The following is a 21379-nucleotide window of genomic DNA, read 5'->3' as shown; positions in this document are numbered from 1 at the left end:
GCTGGCTGAGGAGGTGCTGGTTGAGGAGGTGCTGGCTGAGGAGGTGCTGGTTGAGGAGGTGCTTGTTGCGGAGGTGCTAACACTGGAGGTGCCAATTTCGGAGGCGACAATTTTGGGTGTGCTGGATTTAGGGCTACTGGCTGTGAAGGTGCCGGTCGTGGAGGTACTGGTTGCAGGGGTGCCGGCGACGGCGTCACTAACGGAACCGTGGAGTAAGTGGTCGGCCATGGGCTCAGCGGCGGCGTTGGAAGCAACGAGACCGGAGAAGAGCCTATCAGGGAAGTTGAACTGTACGCACTTTCGCTGGCCAAATTGGTCACAGGGTTAGTTGTCGGCAACGGCCGAGGCAGTGACGACGCGACAGGGGAGGTCCTGATTATCGTTGTCGAGTCGTGTGCACTCTCGCTAACAGCGGCAGAGCTGGTTGACGTAGGCCACGGCCTCAACGAAGCCCTAGAAGAAGGAATTAGGGGAGTCGAAGTGCTCCTTGCTGTCTCAGTGGAGCTAGTCGCAACAGTGCTCGAGAAACGCGTCGAAGTAATTGTCGTGCTAACAAATTCGCCACCTTCATCACCTTCTACTTCTTCTTCTTCTTCCTCTTCTTCTTCTTCTTCTTCACTCCAATCGGCAGCCGAAGTAACAGCAGCATCCACGGCCGTCTCTGCCCTCACAGCGGTAGGGGAAGGTCCATAGTTTGCGAGGTAACTGGGCTTGTAAGGGGCTGTGCCAGTGTACTCTGGACAGGCAGGATTGTCGTAGTCGAAGGGGTCTAGCCCGCCGCCACAGACAGAGATATCGCATATCTCGCCTGTCTCGGGGACGTACCAGACAATGGAGTATTCATTCCTCTCGCTGACAGTTTCGGTGAAGGTGCAGCCTTCCAGATTCGTTCGGGCATAGACGGTTCCGAAGAGGGAGATGGTTGAGATAAGAGAAACGGAGAGAGAGGGAAACGAGGGCATCATGGTGGTGGAGTTTGGTGATTATTATGTGACTAGGGTATGTAGTGGGCTGAGAGAAGGAGAGCCCGCGGAAACATGTACAGTAAAATGAGTGACTAGGTTAGGTGGTGATGAAGGAATGATTGATGGTCAAGTGAATGAAATTGACGAGAAGCCAGGTTATAGACGAGAAGACGGCGGATGTTTGTCTATCCAGGATGGGAAGGAACAATCGAGAGAAGGCACAACTGAGGTACGCTTTCAAACGGGCTCCTCCATTGACCATTCATACATGACCTCTTTACAGCCCAGCCCCGTAGCCTCAACACTACTTTGGAATCTGTTTACATCAACACTGCAGGACACTAGATAAAAGCAAGGCCCAAGAATATTTTTGGTATCGCTCTAGTTCTATGCTTATGCAATCCATCCCATGCAGTATACCAATGCGAAACGTAGTACAAAAGGGTATATATCGATCGTAAAGCGTAATAACCACTCGACCCCGACCTACCAACCACCACCAATCTTCCCTGCCAACTCCACAACCCGCGAGGTATCGTTCGGTGCACTTGGCTTGCCGACATCGCTCTCTACCTCTCGGTACGTCGTATAGGCCAGCTTTTCAAGTGGGATATCCGTCATAGCAGACCAGTGCTGCAGGGTCTTGTGTATTCTATCTTCGTTCTCTGTGACTGAGACTGTTCGTACATCCTCTACTGCATCGTCCATATCTGAATCAGCCGAGTAGTAAGCCTCATCGACGCGTGCAAGCCAGGAGCGCTGCTCATGTGGTAAGGGCTTTGAGGTTTCGGACGTCACTGAAGCATCGTGCTGCGCGTTAAATTCCCTCGCATCTCCAATGCGTATCTGACCTCCTCCATTGGTACAGCCACCAGGGCATGCCATGACCTCCACATAGGCATAGTCCATGCTCGACCCGGCAGTGGCTCTGTTTCGTGACATTGGTTGCCGTCGACCTCCGGCCGTTTGTCCGGTCGCTACCTTGGCCCCTGGGAGCCTAGATACCCGCGCGGGCTTGAGTTTTCGGACTAAGTTCTGAATATTTCTGAAGCCGTAGTAACGGGCTGCTTTCAGTATTGGTTCACCTTCAGGGGACATCAAGGTGTAGTCCACAACATCTGCGTTCCGACCCCGCTGAGTGACAATCTCGCTGCCGGGGTTGCGAGCTTGGAGAGACAGGAGCACATTATGCAGGTAACCTCCTGAGGTCCCAGAGGCGATTGTCTGTCTTGAGAACGATTTCCCAGAGAAAAGAAAAGCGTCAAGTGCTGGATCTGGGAAAGGTAGACGGAGCGACTGGGAAAGGCTCTTCCTTGGTAGGTTGGGCAGTGAAATCCCTCGAGATGACGCTAAGCTGAGTAGTTCGCGTGAGGTGATGACGCAGTCGACGTCGCGAACAGGCGTGTTTGACTCGCCCGATGAGAGTCTATTCCAGGCGGCATCGGTTAATTCTTCTCGGCTAGCCTCAAGCTTCTTATCAAAACAAGGCATAATTGATAGATGCCAAATCCGAGAAGCAGGTACACCGAGCTTCTTGCTGATCACTGTCTTCAGGAAAGTACCCGCCAAAGCCTGGGGTGACTTCAACCGAGATAAGTGAGGAAGAATAAACGGATGCGTCTTCTCCGCATAGCAGATCCAACCTGGACATGCTGATGAAAGAATGGGTCGTTTAGGCGCCGAGGAGCCCATCAATGACTCGCTGACTTCGTCCGCCGTCAGAACCAACACTGCCTCGCGTAAAGAATTGGTATCCACAACCCAGCTGAAACCGCTGCCGTGCTTTCCCCCTGCCCTCAAGCCATTGGGACCGCTGAGGAACTGATGTATTATATGATTTGCCTCCTTCTCCGAAATCCCGTATGTAGCTGCCAGACTTGCGCGTACCTGAGGACTGACGCTGGCAACGAAAATCCGCCCTTCGTCTGTTGATTTCCCACTGTCCTCTACGACTGTCCAGTTCTCGCCACTCACTAATCGGATCTCGGGTTGCGCATCGAGAGTGTTGAGGACCTCATTATGTGACTGTAGTGAGATGAGCACCGCCTCGGCGGACGTAACACAGCCGGAGCAAGCGAGACAATCGGTGAGGGAGATCTGCGCTGGAGGGGGATTTTCGGGTTGGACTTTGTCCTCTGTGGTGACTTCGTAGGGATTCTATTCATACTCCAATTAATAACAACTCCGCGAGCAGACTAATTACTAGCTTACCTCATTCGACTGCTTCTGTGGGAGCGACTCAACGGGTTTTATACAAGCGACGCCTGGAGAGATGAAATCGTTCAAGTCGTCTGCGGAGAGAATTGCGCTCATTGTAGCCGCGGGGGTGGCCCCTCCGAATGATGACTGAGAGTTACAGGCGCGGGGTGTCCAATTCTTCGTCTAGAGCGTAATTGAGCCTTCTTATGGAGGGCTTTTGTGAGAATAAGTTGGCAGAAGAAATAGGGAGAGAAAAGCAGAAGAAGCCGCAGGATAAGATGATATGTAGAGATATGTAGAGAATATATGCTTTGTAATCGGCGTGGCGACAGGTCCATTTTTTGAAGCTCCGCGGGGAGACAAATAACAGTAATCAGCGATAAGAAGATCCAAGATTTCCAATCCCGGCATCGGAGCGGTATGCACGTGACTAGCCGCACTGTAATCTGAGTCATCTTCAATTCGAGAACGACGATTCGTCCTTTCCGTAAACATTCTGTCTTCCGCTGTCTAGATAACGATCGTTGTACAGGACTGATTACGGGAACAATAGCCTGGCCCACGTCTATGTAGCTTGGTACTCTTGTACCGGTTGCGGCATCAAGCCTATCTAACCCTAATAACTCCGCTGTCTCCGCCACTTCTGCCAAGGATCCAACAAAGCAATAGTGCGACATGATGACCTTGTATAGCACAAACCGCAGAAGTGAGGTAAATCAGAATTGCAAGTATTCGACAGCCTCTATAATTGCCCTCTGGAGCTCCTCCCGATTACTGCACGCAGCAAATATGAACCGATTGGGACGGACAATCACATACTTGCGCCCTTCCAGCACCCTTCCGAGGTAGTACATATCATAGTGCTGTGGCTCAGGTCTCACATCGCACAATGGAGACCTCGCAAAATTCTCGGCACTTGCGAGCTGATATACGGAGTTTGCGCTACCGTGATCATCGGAAGAATCGACACTCTGGTCTGTGCTTTGGATGAGGTAGGTAGCGTCACCGATTCGAATCTCACCCTTTGAATAGCCCTCCATAGCATAGACAGTCTCCCTGGCAGAGACAAGTTCATTAGGCTCGTCAAGGTAAACAAGTCTGGAAAAGGCCCTTCTTAGATGGGTGGAAAATAATATCGTCCGTGAAGAATACTGTCCCTGCTCTGGACTTGCAATATACCTGAGGTAGGCAGACGCCCCCGTTGAGGTCAGGAATGAAGGGCATCCCATGCGAGAATCGATACCGAACCATACCCCTTCTGTGGCCGAGTCGCAGCTGTCGTCGCCAGCTCGGTACTATATTCATGATAAACAAGTAACATGAGCGAAGGAATATCTTCAGCGGGTTACTTTCGGTGACAAATCCTCCGTTCCTGATGGTTATGGCGAGGGCTTTTTCCAGCTGCTGCTTGCGCTCTAGGTACCAATTCTTGAGGACAGCTTCATGACGGGGTGAATCGAGTGTGTCTGGCGGCAAAGTAAAGCAAGTCGCCAGGCTAGGGATGCAGCGTCTCGGAAGCCGGAGGAAATACCTTGACCACCAACTAGTCGTAGGGTTAGTCTAGAAATCCTTCTTGCAGACGTAGAGTTGAAACCTATACATGGAGGAAACACGTGCGCCGCATCGCCACACAGGACAACGCGGCCATGAGACCACTTGTTGCAGCTGCGTGCAGAAAACCGAAACGGTCTCGACCTAAGGACGCTGATACAGTCCTCGGGATATTGCACATCTTGCGAGAGCCTTTAACCATAGCTCAGCTACATTCTCCCACCATCAGTAACATTAGAATCAGCTTACCCGTATCGTTTTCCTGCATACGTAAGGAAAGATAACTTCTCGCGTTCTTTCAGGCGAAGCCATCTCATCACCATCCTCGCCCTTCAAGACAACAAATTCAAACCTCCAAAGCCGGTCTGATGGGACACCAAATCGCGTACAGATAGCTGGGCGCTCAGGATTACACAGAAATCGAAAATTCAAGGGGAAAAAAAAGTCGTATACCTGCTCCGGCGTGCACTTCAGTTCCCAGAGCGGGAAATCAGGGTGTGTTGCTACCGTAGGCAATGTTATCTTCCAGTTCAGCGCTACCCATGTTTCGTCATAAGCACTACAGCGACAGTTAGTAGTCCACCTTCGAAAGCCATCTGGCCTGCTTTTAAAGACTTGCTCATGAGTCTGTTCCATCTGTATTCCCAATGGTTCGAGGTAAATTTTCCTGGTGAATCCGGTCTTGCCGTCGGCGCCGACGAAAAACCTGGATCGTATAGAACGAAGTTCACCATCCAATCCGCGAGACTGACAATATGTCCAATCGTCGTCCTGCTGGATCTCAACGACAGCGGAGTTGAATCTTAGTTGGCAGAAGCATGAGGAGGCTATAACATCCCGAAGGTGTTTCTCCAGAACTGGCTGTTTATGGCTGATGAAGCCAACATGCCCCGTGCCTCCTTCTGTCTGGGAGACAGTATTCAATGTTAATCCTTGTAAAGAGTCAAGAGCAGGAAACAAACCGTAGAATAATCCATCTCCAGGAAAGCATCCCGATTGAGATCTTTCTCTGTCCCTCCAATGAATTTGAATATCTGCATACCTAAAGTTCGTTTTAGTGTCTTCAGCAGTGGGTATGGGTGTGGGTGGGCTTCAAGGCGTCCAAGCAACGTACAACTCCCGATCTCACCGTGAATTTGTCTATATATCCCAAGCCCTTGTATCAAGCGGATGCCATCTTCATCCAAAGCAATACCCCGAGGATCTGTCGTAATCCCGTTCTCTTTCTCAAAGAGGACGTGGTTTACGGACATCCGACTCAAATATCCCGACAGCATGGCCCCTGTAGGTCCGCATCCACAGATAACCACATCTGTAGTTTCATATCCTCCAAAAGTGTTCATTTTGTGTGGTAACCTAAATGAGAGACTACTTAGTGGCCAACAGCGGCGGATTGTGTCCTGATGATATATTGCTTGAAGGCAGTTGATACCGTCGACCTCGCCCCCAACTAATCAGATTGAATAGTACTAGCGCAGATTTTGTTGGGAATTAATATAACAGGCTTACCGGGATGTAAGTTGAAAATAGGTAGCCTTGTCCGCATATTGAATTATCCAGCGACCGACTTGTATGCCGCATGAATACGGAGTGGGAGAAATTCTGTTTGGGAGCATGCCGTTAAATCGTGATACGGGACCAGGGTAGGATGTGTCGTCCTCTCCACGCGCAAGACCTTGATCCTGGTGTGACAGAAGTGTAGGCTGCTTCTTCTGACCATAGAGAAGCAAATCTATGAATGGCCCAGAATACGCCGAGCAGTCTGAGCCTGATGTAGTGGACCTTTAATCACGGAGTAAGTCTCGAGGGATACGTGCCGTCTCCTGGTCTGTCCTTTGAAGTACGGAAAGACGATAGTGCTAGGACAGTTCAAGCAGTCTATCAATAGATCAAATATAAAATATGATCGAAGAACAAGCATATTATACGAAGACTGGATCCTTGAGAGATAGATAAATGACCAGCTTCTCATAAAGCACTCTTCAGTTCCATTCCTGAATGTGTATTCAAACATCCGAGTCTTGTAGGTGTACTACGTACTACTCTGTTAGAGTACCTGAATGTTGTAGTACATCTACGCTTTCGAGTCTTTGACTTACTTCGGCAGAGAATGCCGAATAGCGACGGGAAGGGAGCGCGGTCCCGCCATCTTTTATATCACGTGAAATTACTTTAGCAACATGACTAATCTCAAAAAGAAGATCCAGAACGGCGCAGAAAGAAATCGACTCGACCCATCAAACACCGACAACTCAAAAACTCGCACACTGCGCTCTCAACGACGCTATTTATTACATTACTGAACTGTTCGAATACCAAAACCAACCACAATCATGTCCCGTGAAGCCTACCAAGTCCCCTCCCTCGGCGGCGGCAATGCTTTCAGCAACGACAACCTCGGTGCGGGTTCTCTCGACGGTCCTATCGTCGCCTACCTGTGCGGTGACTGCAACGCCCGTGTGTCGCTTAAGCGAGGCGATCAGATCCGTTGCAAGGAGTGTGGACATCGTGTTTTATACAAGGAGCGGACGAAGCGGTGAGTTTCTCTTCCCTACTGTATTTGGGCGTGAATGCTGATTAGGTCTTTTAGAATGGTTCAGTTCGAGGCGCGATAGGCCAATAATTTAGGCTGTGGTGGCTTGTTCGAGCTTTATTATGGTTGATTTTCGCATTTTCGTGGCGCTCCGGGAGTTGGGATTCAAAGACAGCGAAGCGTAGTGTTGCGGCTTCATAGCGGCACTTGCGCGCAAGAGTATTGCTACAAAGGGATGGCTGAAACTATGCATCCTGTATCCAAGACCAAATAATTTCTGGGTAAATCCATGATGTGGTACGACATGATACTCATTATACCCAATCACTTTTTCCTGGTTTCCAAAAGTCAAAATTCAAGCACCCGGGCTTGGTTCTCTCATTATTTCATAACAAGAATGCAGCCGAAAGGCAAGAGAGAAGAAGAGGATAGTAAAGGGAAAAATAGCCGAAAAGTGCTCATGTCTGGCTCTTAAAGCTTGTTTGTAACCTCGATGAACTCCTCAAAGCATTTCAATGCCGAGCCGCTCTCGATCGCCCAGCGCGCTCGGCGGACACCCTCCTTCCAACGACCGCCTCCAGGACCACGTTCGGTAATGACCTGTCCATCGTCGCCAGGGCCCATGTTGGAGCTGTCTGCTTCACAGATTCCAGAGGTTACCAAGAGTGCGGCGACGTTCATGAGCACGAAGCTCAGGATTGGATCATCTCGGGGTAGCTCATTGCGTAAAATCTGCATCAGTTTGGCCGCATTGTCTTTAGGCATCTTCCTTCCGTAGACTGCAGTCAGCGGATAGCTAGGCAGACCGAAATCGGCGGGCTCCAGCTGGAATTCATCCAGTTTGGCTATTGTAGGGGGAGTCCTGTACTCCTCATCTTCGTCATCCTCTTTTGACGGATCGTAGTCGGGGTTAGGGATCTCAGATAATTGCCAGCAATTCGTCTTTCCTGCACAGCTAATCTCATCCAGATCCTCTTCACCGCAGATAACGAGACCTTTTGTGACTCCGTTCTGGCGTAGCGCTTCTACAAACACCGGTCCGAGAGCCTTGTAGGCCACACCTACAACACGAGCTTCTATGGCCCAGTCCACGGGGTTTGCGAGCGGGCCCATCAGGTTGAAGATTGTTCGAAGTCCAAGATTTCGGCGCACATTGTCAGCGTACATCATACCATAATGGAAGTTCGGCGCGAACAGGAAAGCATAATTCGACGCGGCGTACACCTGGCTCAGGTTCTCGGCGGTGACGGCACCAATTTTGGGGGGAACGGGAGTAATAGCATTCAGCACATCGGCAGATCCGGAGAAGGATGTTTGCGCGCGGTTTCCGTGCTTAGCCATAATAAGAAGGGGAGAAGCGAGAATAGAAGAGGTCGTTGAGATGTTGAACGTGGAATGCGAATCGCCGCCCGTTCCGACTATGTCGCACTGCAACAGAAGCACAAGTGTTAGAACGGTATACACAACATTCGAAACGTAAAGACATACCAGGCCACCTCTGTAATTTCCTTCCTTTCTCCCACGGGATTGGATCGCCTGTCTCAGAGCTGCCTTGTCGGTTTGGCGAGCGGCCTCTCTCATCCGATGCGAACATTTCGCGATGACTTCCGCATCTTTGTCCAATTGAGTTGAATGCAAGAGTGTAAGAAGAGCTGCTGTCTGGATGTCTGAAAGACGATCCTCAAAAATCAACGCAAATGCTGAGGCGATCTCTGAAGCTTCCACGGCAACCTCGGACGCGGGGTACGCGAGCTTCTTGAGGAGGGGGCTGATGGAGATGCTCTCCGGCTTTTGGCGAGGAGAAGCAGACATTGGGTCTTGATGTCGGATTAATGGGAATCCAGATGCTTTGGCGAATAGTTACTCGAAACGGTGAGCCATCAACTGCCGGCTGCGCGGCTTTATAGGTGCTTTGTTCCAATAATTGGCGATCGCCCTGTGACACATACATACTACTCTCGGCAAAGCTCGGTGTACTCCATAAGGGACACGGCAAAATCACACCGCCATAGCCAATACGCTAGTCCTCTTTAGACTCTCAGATTTCGTCCGTTATTTTTGTCTAGTCCGATCTGAAGACGCTGTCCTTGCTAGCAATCTATCACTCCCGACTTCTGCAAAGAGGGTTACTCGCTGCCTGGCGTACACGAGGACCTTACTGTCAAAAAAAGGAAAAATTTTCCACTGAATTTCTGTGAGGATTGTAGTCGCAATGCCTCCTCGGATACGCCTCGCAAATGCCTGGGTTCCTCAACCCATTCGGTGCCAGAGGGTCCTCCACCAATTTGATGTCGCCATTCCAGTCCGATCTGCCAGCACGGCAACAGCTACGACTCCTGCTCCCTCGATTGAGCAGATGACCATTTCTCCCGTTCCCATCGCCAGATTCCCTCCCTCTCAGCCCCCATCGCACCGCAGACCCGAGTTCCGCCGCTCCCAACTTCTCCGCCAATATACCTCCGTCATTCGCACTACGCCTCTTATGGTCTTCCTTCAACATGACAACCTTCAATCAGTTGAATGGGCCGCTATCCGACGAGAACTCAGCAAAGCCATGCAAAAAGTCGACGCGAAGATCGCAGCGGAGGGCCGGTCCACTCCCGCTCTGGCCCCCCATATTAAAATTCAAATTATCCAGACCAGCATTTTCGAGGTTGCACTGCGAATTGTAGAGTACTTTCGACCAGACAAGGCCACACTGGAGAAAGGCAAGTCCCCCAGCGCAGTCGACCCAGCCACACAAACATCCGCGGAGATTTCGCTCGCGGAGTCTAAGGACGACCTAACATTGACACACGATCTCTCGCGTGCGGCTCAGGCTGCAGTGCGCAACATGAAGGGGAAGCACGAGCTCTCTACCCTTCTTGCCGGACCTATTGCTGTCCTTTCTATACCTTATGTGTCCCCAGAACACTTGAAGGCCGCCATGACCGTTCTGGCTCCCAAAGCCTTCGGGTATCCTGCGCCCACTCGAAGAGCGAACCCCGACTGGCACGAGCCTCACGTCCAGAATGGTCTGAACAAACTGAGCGTACTTGCTGCACGCCTGGATAACCAGTTGTTCGATGTTGACCAGACGAAGTGGGTTGGAAGTATTGAAGGTGGTATGGACGGTCTGCGTTCTCAACTCGTTATGGCCTTGCAGAGCATGGGATCCAGTATTACGAGCACTCTGGAGGGAGCTGGCAAGAGTCTGTACTTCACTCTTGAGAGCAGGAGAAGTGTGCTTGAAGATGAGCAGAAGGGCACCAGCGGTGAGAATAAGGCAGAGTAGACACGCTGCTATCTTTGGGTTTATCTGTATAATAAGGACTTGTATTTTTGATCTTGTAAAGATTATGATTGTTTTCTAGAAGAATTCTGTGTTTAGCCTCAAGTAGCAGACTTTTACGCATGGTAGTCGTTTTGACAATATAAAAGTCAGTTGTCTGTGAACGTTAAGCATGAACTTAGCCTGTTTGATCGAGCTGACCCCGAACAGCAACCTGCATCAAGTTACACCTGTTCTCTTATTTCCGCTCATGGTCCTCCTTCCTCTCATTCTCCTGGTTTACCTGCCTCACCATGAGCTTGGCATTAAAGCCCACGATAGCCCTAGTAAGATCCCAATCACCATCCAGACCAACCCAGTCCGTAACTAGAATACCAGTCGACCAATCCGCGCCCTCTTTCTCGCCATGCTTCCTGCAAAGGTAATCAACCGTTGCCGGGTTCACCTTTTCGGCGATCTTCTCCGGCCACGTCCCGAGCTTGAAGAAGTTGCTCGCGCTTAGGAAGTTAATGTAGAATGGATGTTCCCTTGTTGCCTTGGGTCCCGGGAGGATGCCAAAGGGATAACATGTCTCGCTGGCGCGCTTGCAGTGTTCGGTCACATACTGGATCTTCTTGTTGATGTTCTGCGTTTCCATGACTTCGTAGAAATCTTGGATAATGATTTGGCCGCTGGGACATGTCGCATTTGCACAGTTGTCCGCCCAGCCTGTCGCGTTGATTCCCCAGCCTCGACCGCCGTGTATTTCCTTGAGTTCCTCGAGGATGTTGAATCGGCGAACGAGGACAATTTTGCCGCGGGCTTCGCCAAGGGTTGGGATCTTAGGGTCGGTGTACCACCTGCTTCCTGGGCGAGCGTAGTGGTCGCGGATGATGCGGCTGAGCTGCTCGTCCGTGTGGGTTCCAGGTCCTTCGCGTTTCAGTGAGATGATAAGCGTCTCGGAGGGGTTGTGTTCCAGGAAGTCGATGACTTCGCGCTCCAAGTCGCGAAAGTACTTGTCGCCCGTTAGGGATATGGGAAATGTGCTATGCACTAAGGCAAGCTCGTCCTTGGCCTTGTCGCTGGGGAACTTGGGCTGCACGCGGATGTCAAAAAAGCGCACGCCGTTCTTGAGCTGCTCGCGCGGGCTAACGGCCTGGCAGCGGACGGAGGGTGGTGCGACATGGCATGTGGGGGAGTTGTGCGTTCCTGGGATGGATAACGACGAGAGCAAGGTGTCGTCCTTGAGCTCTCGCATCCACGCATTCAAATTCGCGGATGAAAAGACGGCAAGGTGGGACTCGGCCGGCGTGAAGATACCCGTGAACCGGAGTTTTGCGTCCTTGCTCAGCGGTTTCATGCTGGCGGTTTCGGTTGTTGGCACCGGGGTTTGAATCTGGTGCCGTTCGCCTTTGGACTCGAAGAACCAGCGAATTCGCTCCTTATCTGAGTCGATGTAAGAGCGCAGCTCGGTGCGCACCGTCTTGAACGGTTCAACATGGATATCAACGTCCTTGTGCTGGAACGGTTTGGTGTTGTCGGTGATTGATGCGACGGGCGCCTCAGCGCGAGTGACATTTGTCACGAGCCTGGTGAAGTTCTTGGCTAGAGCACCAATGTCAACATCGCGAGGCTTCTCAGGGGCGCGGAAGCGTTCGATGCGCTTCAGCGTAATAGGCGTAGAGGTGAGATTGCGGATGGTCAAGTGTTCAGCCACCATCGTGTCGCTGCCTATCAGACAATCTGAATGTATCGAAATTTGCAGTGGCTCAGGTAGTCAATGCCGAAATTAAGTTGGGACGCGAAATAAATTAGACGCTGCTCAGCTTTTAGGCTTCAAAGATCTCCAGCTGTGGTTTCTGGTTCTTGTCGCACTAACACCTTTGATGGGCGGGGCGCCAATTAGGAATTCTAATGCAGCCTCAGCCCAGGGTAGAATCCCAGGCTAGCTGAATTCCAGTTGGATCCGATGCGGATCAGATTGAGATTGGTGAATGATAATCGTCCCAAGAGTTGGTTCCTTTTGCTGATGGTGGGGGAGGGGTAACTCGAGCTGAAGCCGTGCCATTGGTATGTGCATTCGGGCGGTGGTCCTACTTCCAATGTTGTACAGCTTCAACTCTTGAGTATAGTCGAAGATTTACGTCTCGCAGAATATTTTCAGAGTTTTAATTTGACGATGTTTTTTGGTCTCAATTGTGATTTACCTACATGTTGCTGTGAAAAGATGACTAATCATATCACATGACACTCCTGGAGGTACCAGAACAACATGATCTTTATGCAACGAGATGTCATCGTGCAAGTCTAAGGATGTCTATTTAGACCATGTTCCAATGCTCCCAGTGTGACAAGTCTTATCAGAGGAAAGCTCATCTTCAGCGTCATGAGGTGACCCGTAAGCAAAGTGGATTCCCTTCTACTAGCCGCCAATTGACCACCAAGTAGATACTGGCCAGGCCGCTACTGCGTGCCAGTTCTGCGGGAAGTCCTTCCTGAAACCGTAAGCTGTCTTTGACATTGGAGCTAAACACTTACTCACGGTTCTTGATAGAGAGGTTGCTCGGAGACATAGCAAAGCATGCGCAATAAAGCACAATCAACAGCCTGCTCCCGCAGGCAAACCGGGGAGGAAAAGGGAGTCCTGTCAGCAATGCTTCTCGACGAAAAGAGCCTGTGATAAAGGCTCTCCATGCCATCGTTGTCGTCAGCTCGGATTGCCATGCACATTCGAGCCCCAGAGAACACTTTCCCCGGCAGATTCTGTTTCAAGGGGTATCTCATCTTTGCCTCCAATGCACCCTTCTGGATCGTCAAGAGACAGTCCGCTGTTCTCATTCCTCCGGCACTTTACCGACCCTGGTCGGGAAAAAGATAGACTCGCTATTGCGACAACGGCAGAATGTTCTGTCCGAAGAAATCTAGAAACGCTCTATTCCCACATCCAAGATGCACTCATACCGCTCGATTCCATGACTGCTTGGTTTGGTGACCTTTCGGGTTCTGGCTCTTTCTTTTCTCCTCCTTTCAGCACAGATGATTTTATCTCAACGGACTTTCTGGCCTCCGGCCCTGGGCCTACTAAACTCTCGGGACAATTAAATGAGCTCATGATGGAGGTTGTTGAAACCTCCAGATCCATGGAACTGGAGGGCTCTGGCACTATGCAGTTGCCGCTCGACACAGCGCAGCTTGTTCCCCTCTTTACGGTCTCTAACGTTGGCATATTCGTCTCAGTCTTCTTCCACTCCCTTTACTGGCATCTGCCGGTCGTGCATTTTCCCACTTTTGACCCGGGCAATATATCCAATCCGCTCTTACTATCAACTTTTTTGACAGGCGCAACATACAGCAATTCATTCGACGAAGCAGCCCTATTACCCAGACTTCTCGATGTCGCTGAAGAGTATATCTTCCGAAAGGTCACTGCCTTGTCAACTCAGTCTGCTCCGCCGATTCTCGATGCTACGAGCAACTGGAGTACGATACAACTCATTCAAGCTGGTTTGATCATTGAAATGCTTCAATTCGGTCAAGAAAGAGTGGAAACTAGACGCCGCATTCGAGTCATTCGTCATCCTAGCTTAGTTTCTCTCATGCGTTGCTTGGGCATTTTCAACCTGAAGCGATCAAAGCCTTCTACGGTTGTTGATGTTGATGATACTTTGTGGAAGTCATTGATCGCAGAGGAAGTCTGTATACGTCTTGCATCGTGGACCTTTCTTGCTGATGGATTCCTCACGCTCTGTTTCAAAAACCGCCCCGCAGTTTCCATCTTCGAGCTCGACTGTCCCTTTCCTTGGAAGACAGGGCTATGGGAGGCGGAGAATGCATCCACCTTCAGCCAGGTCGCTATGGACCATGAAGAAGAGCTTCCGCTGCCTTCTATAAGAGAAGCAGTTCGATTACTGCTCGAAAGTCCGAACCCCGGCCCCGTACCGTCTAGATTCTCACTGTCAGCAGAACATCTACTAATCATAATCTATGGTATGCTCTCATGCAATCGCTTCTTCGATATCATGCTAATAACCCAAACCCCAGCGCTGAATTCTCTCGCTTTCATGGCTAGAGTTGACTTCTTTGGGGCTGTATCGTTGGAGAAAATAAGGCGTGCTGCCAGTAACTGGAAACAAATATGGGATTCATCCTCGAACAACGAGCAAAAGCTTCTCCTGGGATATCCGAAACACGCCGAGGAGCTTTGGTTACTACTGACTGCCACCCTTGATATTGACAGACAACGCACGAACCTCCCGTACCTGGACACTGACAGCGCTGCAACGGACGATCTTGGGAAATTGAACCAATTCATTGAATGGTGCAGTCGGTACATGAAAACGCCAAATGCTTTGAACAGGGGATGAGAGCTATCCCTTATATGACATTATATTACCTATATAATGCTAGCTTATTCATGCTTCCTGATACTTTGGGTCTGAAGATTCTCCTTCTGCAGGAAACCATCCTCCTTGGGTTTGCGGTATGTCCCGCACAACCTATCCCAGAGAGTCATGAACTGCCCATAGTTATAGTTGAAGTACAAATGGTGCATTGTGTGGCAGGCTGGCCCGTTGACAACCACAGAATTAGTGAGATACTCGGCGTCATCTGCATGGCATTAGAGACACTACTTTCGCAGGTACTGTCCCCGGGAAACGCTCGACTTACGAATCAACACTGTCCATAAAGTCACGAAAACGAAGAGTCCCAGATAGGCACTTTTCTGCAGTGGAAACAAAAGCGGGAAGATGTGATACGGCAGACTCTGTGACCAGCCGTCCACTGGATGGAATGCATAGCTAGCGAATGGCGACGGCACGATCCATTTGTGATGTGGTTTGTGAAGCCAGCGGTATACCATCGGAACATGAAGCCAGCGGTGAATCCAATAGATTCCAAAGTCCGTGAAGCAGACAAAGAGCGGATACTGCAGCCAGGTGTATGCAGGAAATGGGGCCTCGCTCGCAAAGTCGTACAGTTTCGACCAACCACGCACCTCGGCTAGGAAAAAAGGCGCAGTCAATATGGCTATCACGGGAATCGCGGTTATACCTTGTCGTATCTCGAGGCGGATTTGGTTCGGGAGGAAATGGGGGTGCCGCATGAGCCGCTTATCGAACATTGTGTGATAGACTATCATGCTTCCAATGAGGTACATGGCTAGCCCAAAAATCCTGGACACGAGTACAACGCAACGGTCAGCATATCTTTTCAATGGGATGAAGAGCGCTTACCAGGCAATCAAGAACAGCGACGTCGTCTGTCGCACGATATCGCCTCGTTTCCATTTACTTGCATCCACGTACGGGGACGGGGCTAGGGGAACATAACGGCCGATATTCTGGTTGTAGAGCTTTTGAGACTCTCGTACTGCATCTTCGACTGGATTCGGTGCTGGCAAGACCAAGGCATAAAGCCGGTCGAAGAAGAATGTGTCTAGAACGTCGAGGAACACGTCCATGATATAAGAAGAATGGCCGAACGCTAACTAGGGACTCTTCAATGAATGTAAGGACACAGAATAGGAATTCTGATATTCTCTCTACACTTGAGCAACACCTTCTTTATATTGGGAAATACCTACAAACCAATAAATCCCGCGTGGTGCCATGTTAGGGCTGGGAATTACCTACAGCGGAGATTACCTACAAGCTACCCGCCTATGTATTTAGCTGTTTACTTACGGGAGTACGGAGAATACCCACACGATGAATACCTACATCAGACCTGCTCAGGGGCTCTCGGCATGGAGCCACTCTCGCCCGGTGGAACCTAGACCCGGGTGGGTTGATAATGATTAACTAAATTTTACTTATGCAAATAGAATCTACTCCGTACTCTTATCTGCTAAATCCCAAGCCCTAACAACAGAGATTGTTCCTCGAAGCACGTGATTTATCCAATCGGTCCAGCAATCGACAATGCGGAGAGACCCACACGTGACGTGACGCTATGCATCGGTTAACGTTGGTTATCGTCGGCGCTCCGAAGCAGAATGCGGGGAGATAAAGAAGGGTCTCATTAATTGATGGTTATTCCTCTCAGCTGGTGGGCGCTCTCTCTCACTTATCTCTCTTTACAGCTCCTGATTGACGATGAATCTCTTACGCTGCAGCCGGGGCTTCTCTAAGGCCTGGACGTCCTCTCAATATCGTACGGCCTTGAGTGTTCTTCGATCATCACGGCCTACGATTGGTCCTGCAACCCGGAGTTTCCATGCTGCTTTGGCCCTCGGTGGAATACGGTCTCAGGTCCTGAAAGATGTTGGAGAAGGTGAGTTGATATTTCCTTTGTCTTTTCTCATTCCATTTTCAAAACATTGTGTTCCTCTCAATGTCTTGTTGCTGATTAGACTGCTTCGCAGGGATAACGGAGGTCCAGATCATCCAGTGGTATGTTGAGGAAGGGGCAAGGGTTGAAGAGTGGAAGCCGCTTTGTCAGTATCAGTCTGATAAAGCGGTTGATGATGTTGGTTTCCCTTGGCTTTGAATGCATTAGTGCGTGCTAATATACATATATAGATTACTTCGAGGTATGAGGGAATTGTGAAAAAGCTGCATTTTCAGGCCGATGATACCGTCCCCACAGGAAGGGTAAGAAGACCTCGCAATATTTTTTCTGGCTCTGCTAATCAATGCAAGTCTATAGGCGCTTTGTGATATCGAAGTAGACGACGTACAATACCCTGAAGACCATCCTCCCATGGAGTCGAACGCAGAAACCTCCCCACCAGCGCGGACAACGATTGATTCGCAACCTGTACCTCGCCCGACCACCCCGTTACCAGCTTCCCCAGCCGCAGAAATTCCAAGCAATGGTGCGAAAGGACGATATGCTACGCTTGCTACTCCGGCTGTCCGCGGGCTGCTTAAACAATTGAATGTGAATATCGAGGATGTGAAGGGAACAGGCAAGGACGGGCGAGTGCTCAAGGAGGACATCCACCGGTTTGTCGCGATGCGGGACGCACCGAGCGTAACTCCATCACTGTCACAGGACGCCGACACAGCGGTTAACTTGACACACATCCAGACCCAAATGTTCAAAACCATGACACGGTCACTGACGATTCCGCATTTCGGGTATGCCGACGAGCTCAATATCAACAACATCACAGCCCTAAGGAAGAAAATTGCCAATGACAAAAACGATCCGAGGAAGATCACGTTCCTCTCATTTGTAGTCAAAGCTGTGTCCCTTGCTCTAAAAGACTACCCCATTCTCAACGCAAAGCTCGACACCAGCAACGCTGACAAGCCGCAACTCATCATGCGCCCAAGACACAATATTGGGATTGCAATGGATACACCGCAGGGCCTGATAGTTCCCAACATCAAGGATGTGGGCAGTCGTTCCATCCTAGATGTTGCCCAAGAGATCTCGCGTCTTAGCGCGCTCGGGAAGGAAGGCAAACTCACCCCTGCCGACCTCAGCGGCGGTACGATCACGGTCTCGAATATTGGAAACATTGGAGGCACTTATGTTAGTCCAGTGCTTGTCCCCAACGAGCTGGCCATTCTTGGAATCGGGAGGGCAAGAACGATTCCTGTTTTCGATGATGCTGGGCAAGTAACAAAAGGCGAGGTTGTGAACTTTAGTTGGAGTGCAGATCATCGAGCTGTGGACGGTGCAACGATGGCAAGGATGGCGAGCAAGGTCAAGGAGCTTATTGAGTCGCCGGAGCGTATGCTCTTGAGTCTGCAATAGCCTGTGTCTGATTGAGACCGCAGTAATTAGAGCCAATAGACCTTAATGAACGAGTGTCGAGTTCGAGAATATTGATTGGGCGAGGTCAAAGTACTAGTAGAGAGATCTTGAACGCATCCTGCGTAATGAGTGGAAGTCTATTGCGGTATCCTTGCAGCATAGCGATATTATCTATCGTCTGAAGCCGAAAGTTCGTCACTTATCTAAAATACAAAGATCAATGAGGACGCTCTGTCTTGACTGGGCATCTATCCAGTATAGCGGTCTTGACAGAAAAAGAAGCAGCGAAAGCTTACAGTCTACGAACTCCCGTCGAATCTAACGCAATACAATTCTCCCCCATCCTCTCATTGACTCGCTCCCTCAAACATCCAATTAGCCCAAAACTTTGTTCTTTTCAACATTGAGCTCTTCATTCCTTTCCCAGGACGTCAGTTTAACTAACATGCGCATGTTGTTTCTCGAGAATTTGTCCTATATATGCCGTTGCCAGAAAACTTCTAGTACATACGACCATAGGGTGTGGAAAACAGGGCTTCCCGTCCGCTCAGCCGTACTTAAGCCACACGCCGGCTGGTTAGTAGTATGGTGGGTGACCACATGCGAATCCCAGCTGTTGTATGTTTTTGACTTTTTTATTTTCTTTTCATTTTTGTTCATCGCTCTATACACTTGTCCGATGAATAGTTTGCTAGATTTAGACATTAGACTCCCTCTACTTGTGTCCTTTGACCATGGTCCTTGGTCCGTCCGCTCGTCAATAGGGGCAGCAATGGCCGACTAATCTCCCGTCTTAACGGTAAATATCATATCTACTACATTTAGCGGAAGACTTGGGGGAAGCGCCATCGTTCCTTAAATCCCAGCCGCCGTTGAGTATCGAGCATTGCTAGAGAAAATGAAACATCTACTTGCATATCTGCCAGTATCACCAAGCCAAGGCCCTTTGCCCAAATCCAGCGAGTCAAGGGGTTGACGTTCAGCTTTCTTCCGTCAGCTTGTCAAGATCTTGGAGAGACGCACGGAGTCAGCTCCTCGTCTCGGCTCATTAATACTATCTCCCGCGAGCCCATCGGCCTGGACAACAGGATATCCCGTGAGGTCTTCAAGGTCCGCACCGGCGCTTTCTGTAGTGCTGAAGGAAAACTGAAAGGCTGGAATCCGTTCACGGGCAAATGAAGAGTCACAGGAAGGTCACTCGCAACAGCGATCCAGATACCACCGGCACCATCGGAAGGTGAGATTCTTTAGGGAAGATACTCAGATTAACACTTGCATGGTTTTGCTTGACTTCTGGACGTGGTTAGACTTTACCGTTCTCCTGGTACGGACTTGTTTTGATAGCCCCTACGATTCTGGTACCAAGCATGGCTTTATCGACCTTCCCATTTATGGATTCGTTTAACTAGGCCTGGGACTAGGCTAGTCATGGGTTTACTAAAATGACGGCCTTCCTGAGACTCATTCTCAGGACCCAGGTGTCTCAACTCTTTATGTTAAAGCTTGCTCGCGGACAGCCACAAACCTAGCAAGAAACAGCTACAAAGATTTACCATGGAAAGCAGCAAGACAAGTATGTGATTGTATTAGCATCTGCTGGTATCGCCCATCCGCTTTTACGGGCAGTTCCGACTAGTACGAGGAGCTCTTAGGGCTAGAGTAGTAGAAGTGTCGCCAATCAAGGATTCCCGCAACATCATCTTAAACATTGTAAGTCCGCCATCTTATCCTCTTTCACATTGAAAACTGTATAAACCGCTGAAAACGAAACCGCGAGGCAAAAACAGAACCCTAACTAAAACGCCAGAGACACCATCCATGCATATCCATCCTGCATCCCTAACCCGCATCCCATAGCCAAAGCAAAATCACGGCTTCTATAAACCTCCCTCATACCCACGCATAACCTTCTCTACAGCATTCATAACCTCCCTCTGCACCTCTCCCATTCCCATGCCTACCTGCACCGGCACAGTAATAACATCCCATTCTCCCTGCCCCGGCTCCTCCAAATCTCTAAGCTGACTCTCCACCATTCCCTGCTTCATATAATGCGCCTGGCGCGCTGAGACGCGCGCATATAGCGTCGCAGGCTCGAGCTTCAAGTAGACGAAGTGGATGTGCACATTGGGGGACCCGTAGGCGGCGACGCGCATCACGTCGCGGTACTTCTTTTTCAGAGCGGAGCAGGCAACGACGACACCGGTTGGAGCTTGCGCTTGCGTCAATGTCGACGTAGAGTCTGTGGATGTGGGTGCTGGGGTGCTGAGCAGGGTTGTGGCCGCGCTGCGCAGGGAGATGAGCCAGTCCCAGCGGTCTGCATCGGTGAGAGGCGTGCCGGCGGACATCTTGGCTTTGTTGGAGGCGGGGTGAAACTATTGAGATTCATTATTCGTTTAGCTCTTGCCGAACGCGGACTGTTGGTGGTAACGAAAGTGCAGATATAGTCGGGGAGACTTGAACTTACATCATCACCTTCTAAGAAGGGCACGCCCAATTCCTGCTGGAGGTAGCGGCCGACGGTGCTTTTGCCGCTTCCGGCGGGGCCAGTGACGACCCAGATATGTTGGAGGGACTGCGGAGGCATGAACGAAGCCTGTTGTTCTGAAGAAGAGGGCATTTGGTTTGTGGTTGTATGGTTGTGGTTGTGGTTCAGGTCCAGCGCGGAAACTTTGGTGCGCGAGGGGTCCATGACCGCGGAATTGCGTTCGCTGGCAGAGAGCATTCTGAAGGTTGTGTTTCGATCTTCCTTATCTCAAAAAGGAACTGATGGAAAAGGAGTGTGTGAAAACCAGGTTGGAGGATGGGCGCAGTTGTAGTAGAGTATGGATGGTCTGTTTACTGGAGTAGACTGCCTAGGTACGTTTGAATGCGATTGCGGGTCTAGTATAAGGCAAGGACGGCTTCCTGTGGTCTGCCTGAGGAGAAGAACGGTTCAAGTTTGCGCGAAACAGGGCGGAAGAAAAAGAGTCAAGACAAGGGGATTTATAAGGACTTGAGCCAAGAGTGAAATCAGGGCTGTCTCAGGAGCCGGCACCGGGTCTGCGCAGTGGGTCACGGCGGAATGTGTAGATATCCCAGGACCACATCCCGATTCCTTATCCCGGGGATTAATATATATGGAGGATGGAATAATATACGGAGTATAATACAGGATACTGGTGGGGGAGAGTG

General features: G+C 50.3%; 11 protein-coding genes across 11 annotated transcripts in view; 5 read left to right on the top strand and 6 right to left on the bottom strand.

The window, feature by feature from the left end:
• The window catches only part of BDW70DRAFT_172162 (putative cell surface protein), a gene marked incomplete at both ends in the record, with an annotated part of 1487 nt that extends 525 nt beyond the window's left edge, over positions 1-962 (bottom strand). Inside the window, 2 exons of the mRNA XM_073743433.1 lie at positions 82-303; positions 411-962. Of these exons, the coding sequence (XP_073591507.1) occupies positions 82-303; positions 411-962 (774 nt within the window). The remainder of the gene's footprint in view (positions 1-81; positions 304-410) is intronic.
• Positions 963-1248: 286 nt separating this feature from the next.
• On the bottom strand, positions 1249-3421 carry nar1 (iron-sulfur cluster assembly protein NAR1). Its single transcript, XM_073738257.1, has 2 exons — positions 3177-3421; positions 1249-3122 (listed from the first exon to the last, which is right to left on the bottom strand). The coding sequence occupies exons 1-2, from the start codon at positions 3276-3278 to the stop codon at positions 1452-1454; spliced, it is 1773 nt and encodes a 590-aa protein (XP_073591506.1). The 5' UTR covers positions 3279-3421; the 3' UTR covers positions 1249-1451.
• A 459-nt stretch (positions 3422-3880) lies between these two features.
• On the bottom strand, positions 3881-6058 carry BDW70DRAFT_153974 (putative monooxygenase; the record flags this gene model as incomplete). Its single annotated transcript, XM_073739748.1, has 9 exons — positions 3881-4262; positions 4333-4577; positions 4613-4707; positions 4765-4907; positions 4965-4977; positions 5036-5237; positions 5331-5621; positions 5678-5757; positions 5830-6058. 9 exons carry the CDS (start codon positions 6056-6058, stop codon positions 3881-3883), a joined length of 1680 nt encoding a protein of 559 aa, XP_073591505.1.
• A 990-nt stretch (positions 6059-7048) lies between these two features.
• On the top strand, positions 7049-7330 carry BDW70DRAFT_164239 (Rpo12/RPC10 RNA polymerase subunit family protein; the record flags this gene model as incomplete). Its single annotated transcript, XM_073741442.1, has 2 exons — positions 7049-7251; positions 7306-7330. 2 exons carry the CDS (start codon positions 7049-7051, stop codon positions 7328-7330), a joined length of 228 nt encoding a protein of 75 aa, XP_073591504.1.
• Positions 7331-7719: 389 nt separating this feature from the next.
• On the bottom strand, positions 7720-9060 carry BDW70DRAFT_153972 (anthranilate phosphoribosyltransferase; the record flags this gene model as incomplete). Its single annotated transcript, XM_073739747.1, has 2 exons — positions 7720-8676; positions 8737-9060. 2 exons carry the CDS (start codon positions 9058-9060, stop codon positions 7720-7722), a joined length of 1281 nt encoding a protein of 426 aa, XP_073591503.1.
• A 283-nt stretch (positions 9061-9343) lies between these two features.
• BDW70DRAFT_125099 (mitochondrial 54S ribosomal protein uL10m) lies at positions 9344-10557 on the top strand. The gene has a single exon (XM_073734853.1). It carries the CDS (start codon positions 9461-9463, stop codon positions 10520-10522), a length of 1062 nt encoding a protein of 353 aa, XP_073591502.1. The 5' UTR covers positions 9344-9460; the 3' UTR covers positions 10523-10557.
• Positions 10558-10691: 134 nt separating this feature from the next.
• Positions 10692-11892, top strand: BDW70DRAFT_153970 (uncharacterized protein; the record flags this gene model as incomplete). The annotated part of the gene is made up of 3 exons (XM_073739746.1): positions 10692-10881; positions 11026-11375; positions 11446-11892. The coding sequence occupies 3 exons, from the start codon at positions 10692-10694 to the stop codon at positions 11890-11892; spliced, it is 987 nt and encodes a 328-aa protein (XP_073591501.1).
• A 104-nt stretch (positions 11893-11996) lies between these two features.
• On the top strand, positions 11997-14862 carry BDW70DRAFT_153968 (Zn(II)2Cys6 transcription factor; the record flags this gene model as incomplete). Its single annotated transcript, XM_073739745.1, has 5 exons — positions 11997-12039; positions 12811-12889; positions 12947-13001; positions 13105-14485; positions 14540-14862. 5 exons carry the CDS (start codon positions 11997-11999, stop codon positions 14860-14862), a joined length of 1881 nt encoding a protein of 626 aa, XP_073591500.1.
• Positions 14863-14884: 22 nt separating this feature from the next.
• On the bottom strand, positions 14885-16212 carry BDW70DRAFT_125083 (sterol desaturase family protein). The gene is made up of 3 exons (XM_073734852.1): positions 15733-16212; positions 15167-15672; positions 14885-15106 (listed from the first exon to the last, which is right to left on the bottom strand). The coding sequence occupies exons 1-3, from the start codon at positions 15957-15959 to the stop codon at positions 14907-14909; spliced, it is 933 nt and encodes a 310-aa protein (XP_073591499.1). The 5' UTR covers positions 15960-16212; the 3' UTR covers positions 14885-14906.
• Positions 16213-16265: 53 nt separating this feature from the next.
• On the top strand, positions 16266-18273 carry BDW70DRAFT_144474 (putative 2-oxo acid dehydrogenases acyltransferase). The gene is made up of 5 exons (XM_073738256.1): positions 16266-16546; positions 16614-16771; positions 16863-16966; positions 17020-17091; positions 17147-18273. Exons 1-5 carry the CDS (start codon positions 16527-16529, stop codon positions 18203-18205), a joined length of 1413 nt encoding a protein of 470 aa, XP_073591498.1. The 5' UTR covers positions 16266-16526; the 3' UTR covers positions 18206-18273.
• A 1650-nt stretch (positions 18274-19923) lies between these two features.
• Positions 19924-21379, bottom strand: BDW70DRAFT_125067 (gluconokinase). Its single transcript, XM_073734851.1, has 2 exons — positions 20673-21379; positions 19924-20580 (listed from the first exon to the last, which is right to left on the bottom strand). Exons 1-2 carry the CDS (start codon positions 20928-20930, stop codon positions 20083-20085), a joined length of 756 nt encoding a protein of 251 aa, XP_073591497.1. The 5' UTR covers positions 20931-21379; the 3' UTR covers positions 19924-20082.

The sequence above is a fragment of the Aspergillus foveolatus genome (genome assembly GCF_047715535.1).
Source record: "Aspergillus foveolatus strain CBS 279.81 unplaced genomic scaffold BDW70scaffold_98, whole genome shotgun sequence".
NCBI classification, from domain to species: domain Eukaryota; kingdom Fungi; phylum Ascomycota; class Eurotiomycetes; order Eurotiales; family Aspergillaceae; genus Aspergillus; species Aspergillus foveolatus.
This window is presented reverse-complemented; position numbering and strand designations above follow the sequence as displayed.

Coding starts and splice junctions, on each gene's coding strand:
- nar1 (XM_073738257.1), bottom strand. CDS start 3,278: ATGAGCGCAATTCTCTCCGCAGACGACTTGAACGATTTCATCTCTCCA. Junction 3,123..3,176: donor CACAGAAGCAGTCGAATGAG/GTAAGCTAGTAA, acceptor GAGTATGAATAG/AATCCCTACGAAGTCACCAC.
- BDW70DRAFT_125099 (XM_073734853.1), top strand. CDS start 9,461: ATGCCTCCTCGGATACGCCTCGCAAATGCCTGGGTTCCTCAACCCATT.
- BDW70DRAFT_125083 (XM_073734852.1), bottom strand. CDS start 15,959: ATGGACGTGTTCCTCGACGTTCTAGACACATTCTTCTTCGACCGGCTT. Junction 15,673..15,732: donor TCGCTGTTCTTGATTGCCTG/GTAAGCGCTCTT, acceptor ACTCGTGTCCAG/GATTTTTGGGCTAGCCATGT. Junction 15,107..15,166: donor TTTATGGACAGTGTTGATTC/GTAAGTCGAGCG, acceptor AATGCCATGCAG/ATGACGCCGAGTATCTCACT.
- BDW70DRAFT_144474 (XM_073738256.1), top strand. CDS start 16,527: ATGGTTATTCCTCTCAGCTG. Junction 16,547..16,613: donor ATGGTTATTCCTCTCAGCTG/GTGGGCGCTCTC, acceptor CTTACGCTGCAG/CCGGGGCTTCTCTAAGGCCT. Junction 16,772..16,862: donor CCTGAAAGATGTTGGAGAAG/GTGAGTTGATAT, acceptor ACTGCTTCGCAG/GGATAACGGAGGTCCAGATC.
- BDW70DRAFT_125067 (XM_073734851.1), bottom strand. CDS start 20,930: ATGCTCTCTGCCAGCGAACGCAATTCCGCGGTCATGGACCCCTCGCGC. Junction 20,581..20,672: donor CCTTCTTAGAAGGTGATGAT/GTAAGTTCAAGT, acceptor GAATCTCAATAG/TTTCACCCCGCCTCCAACAA.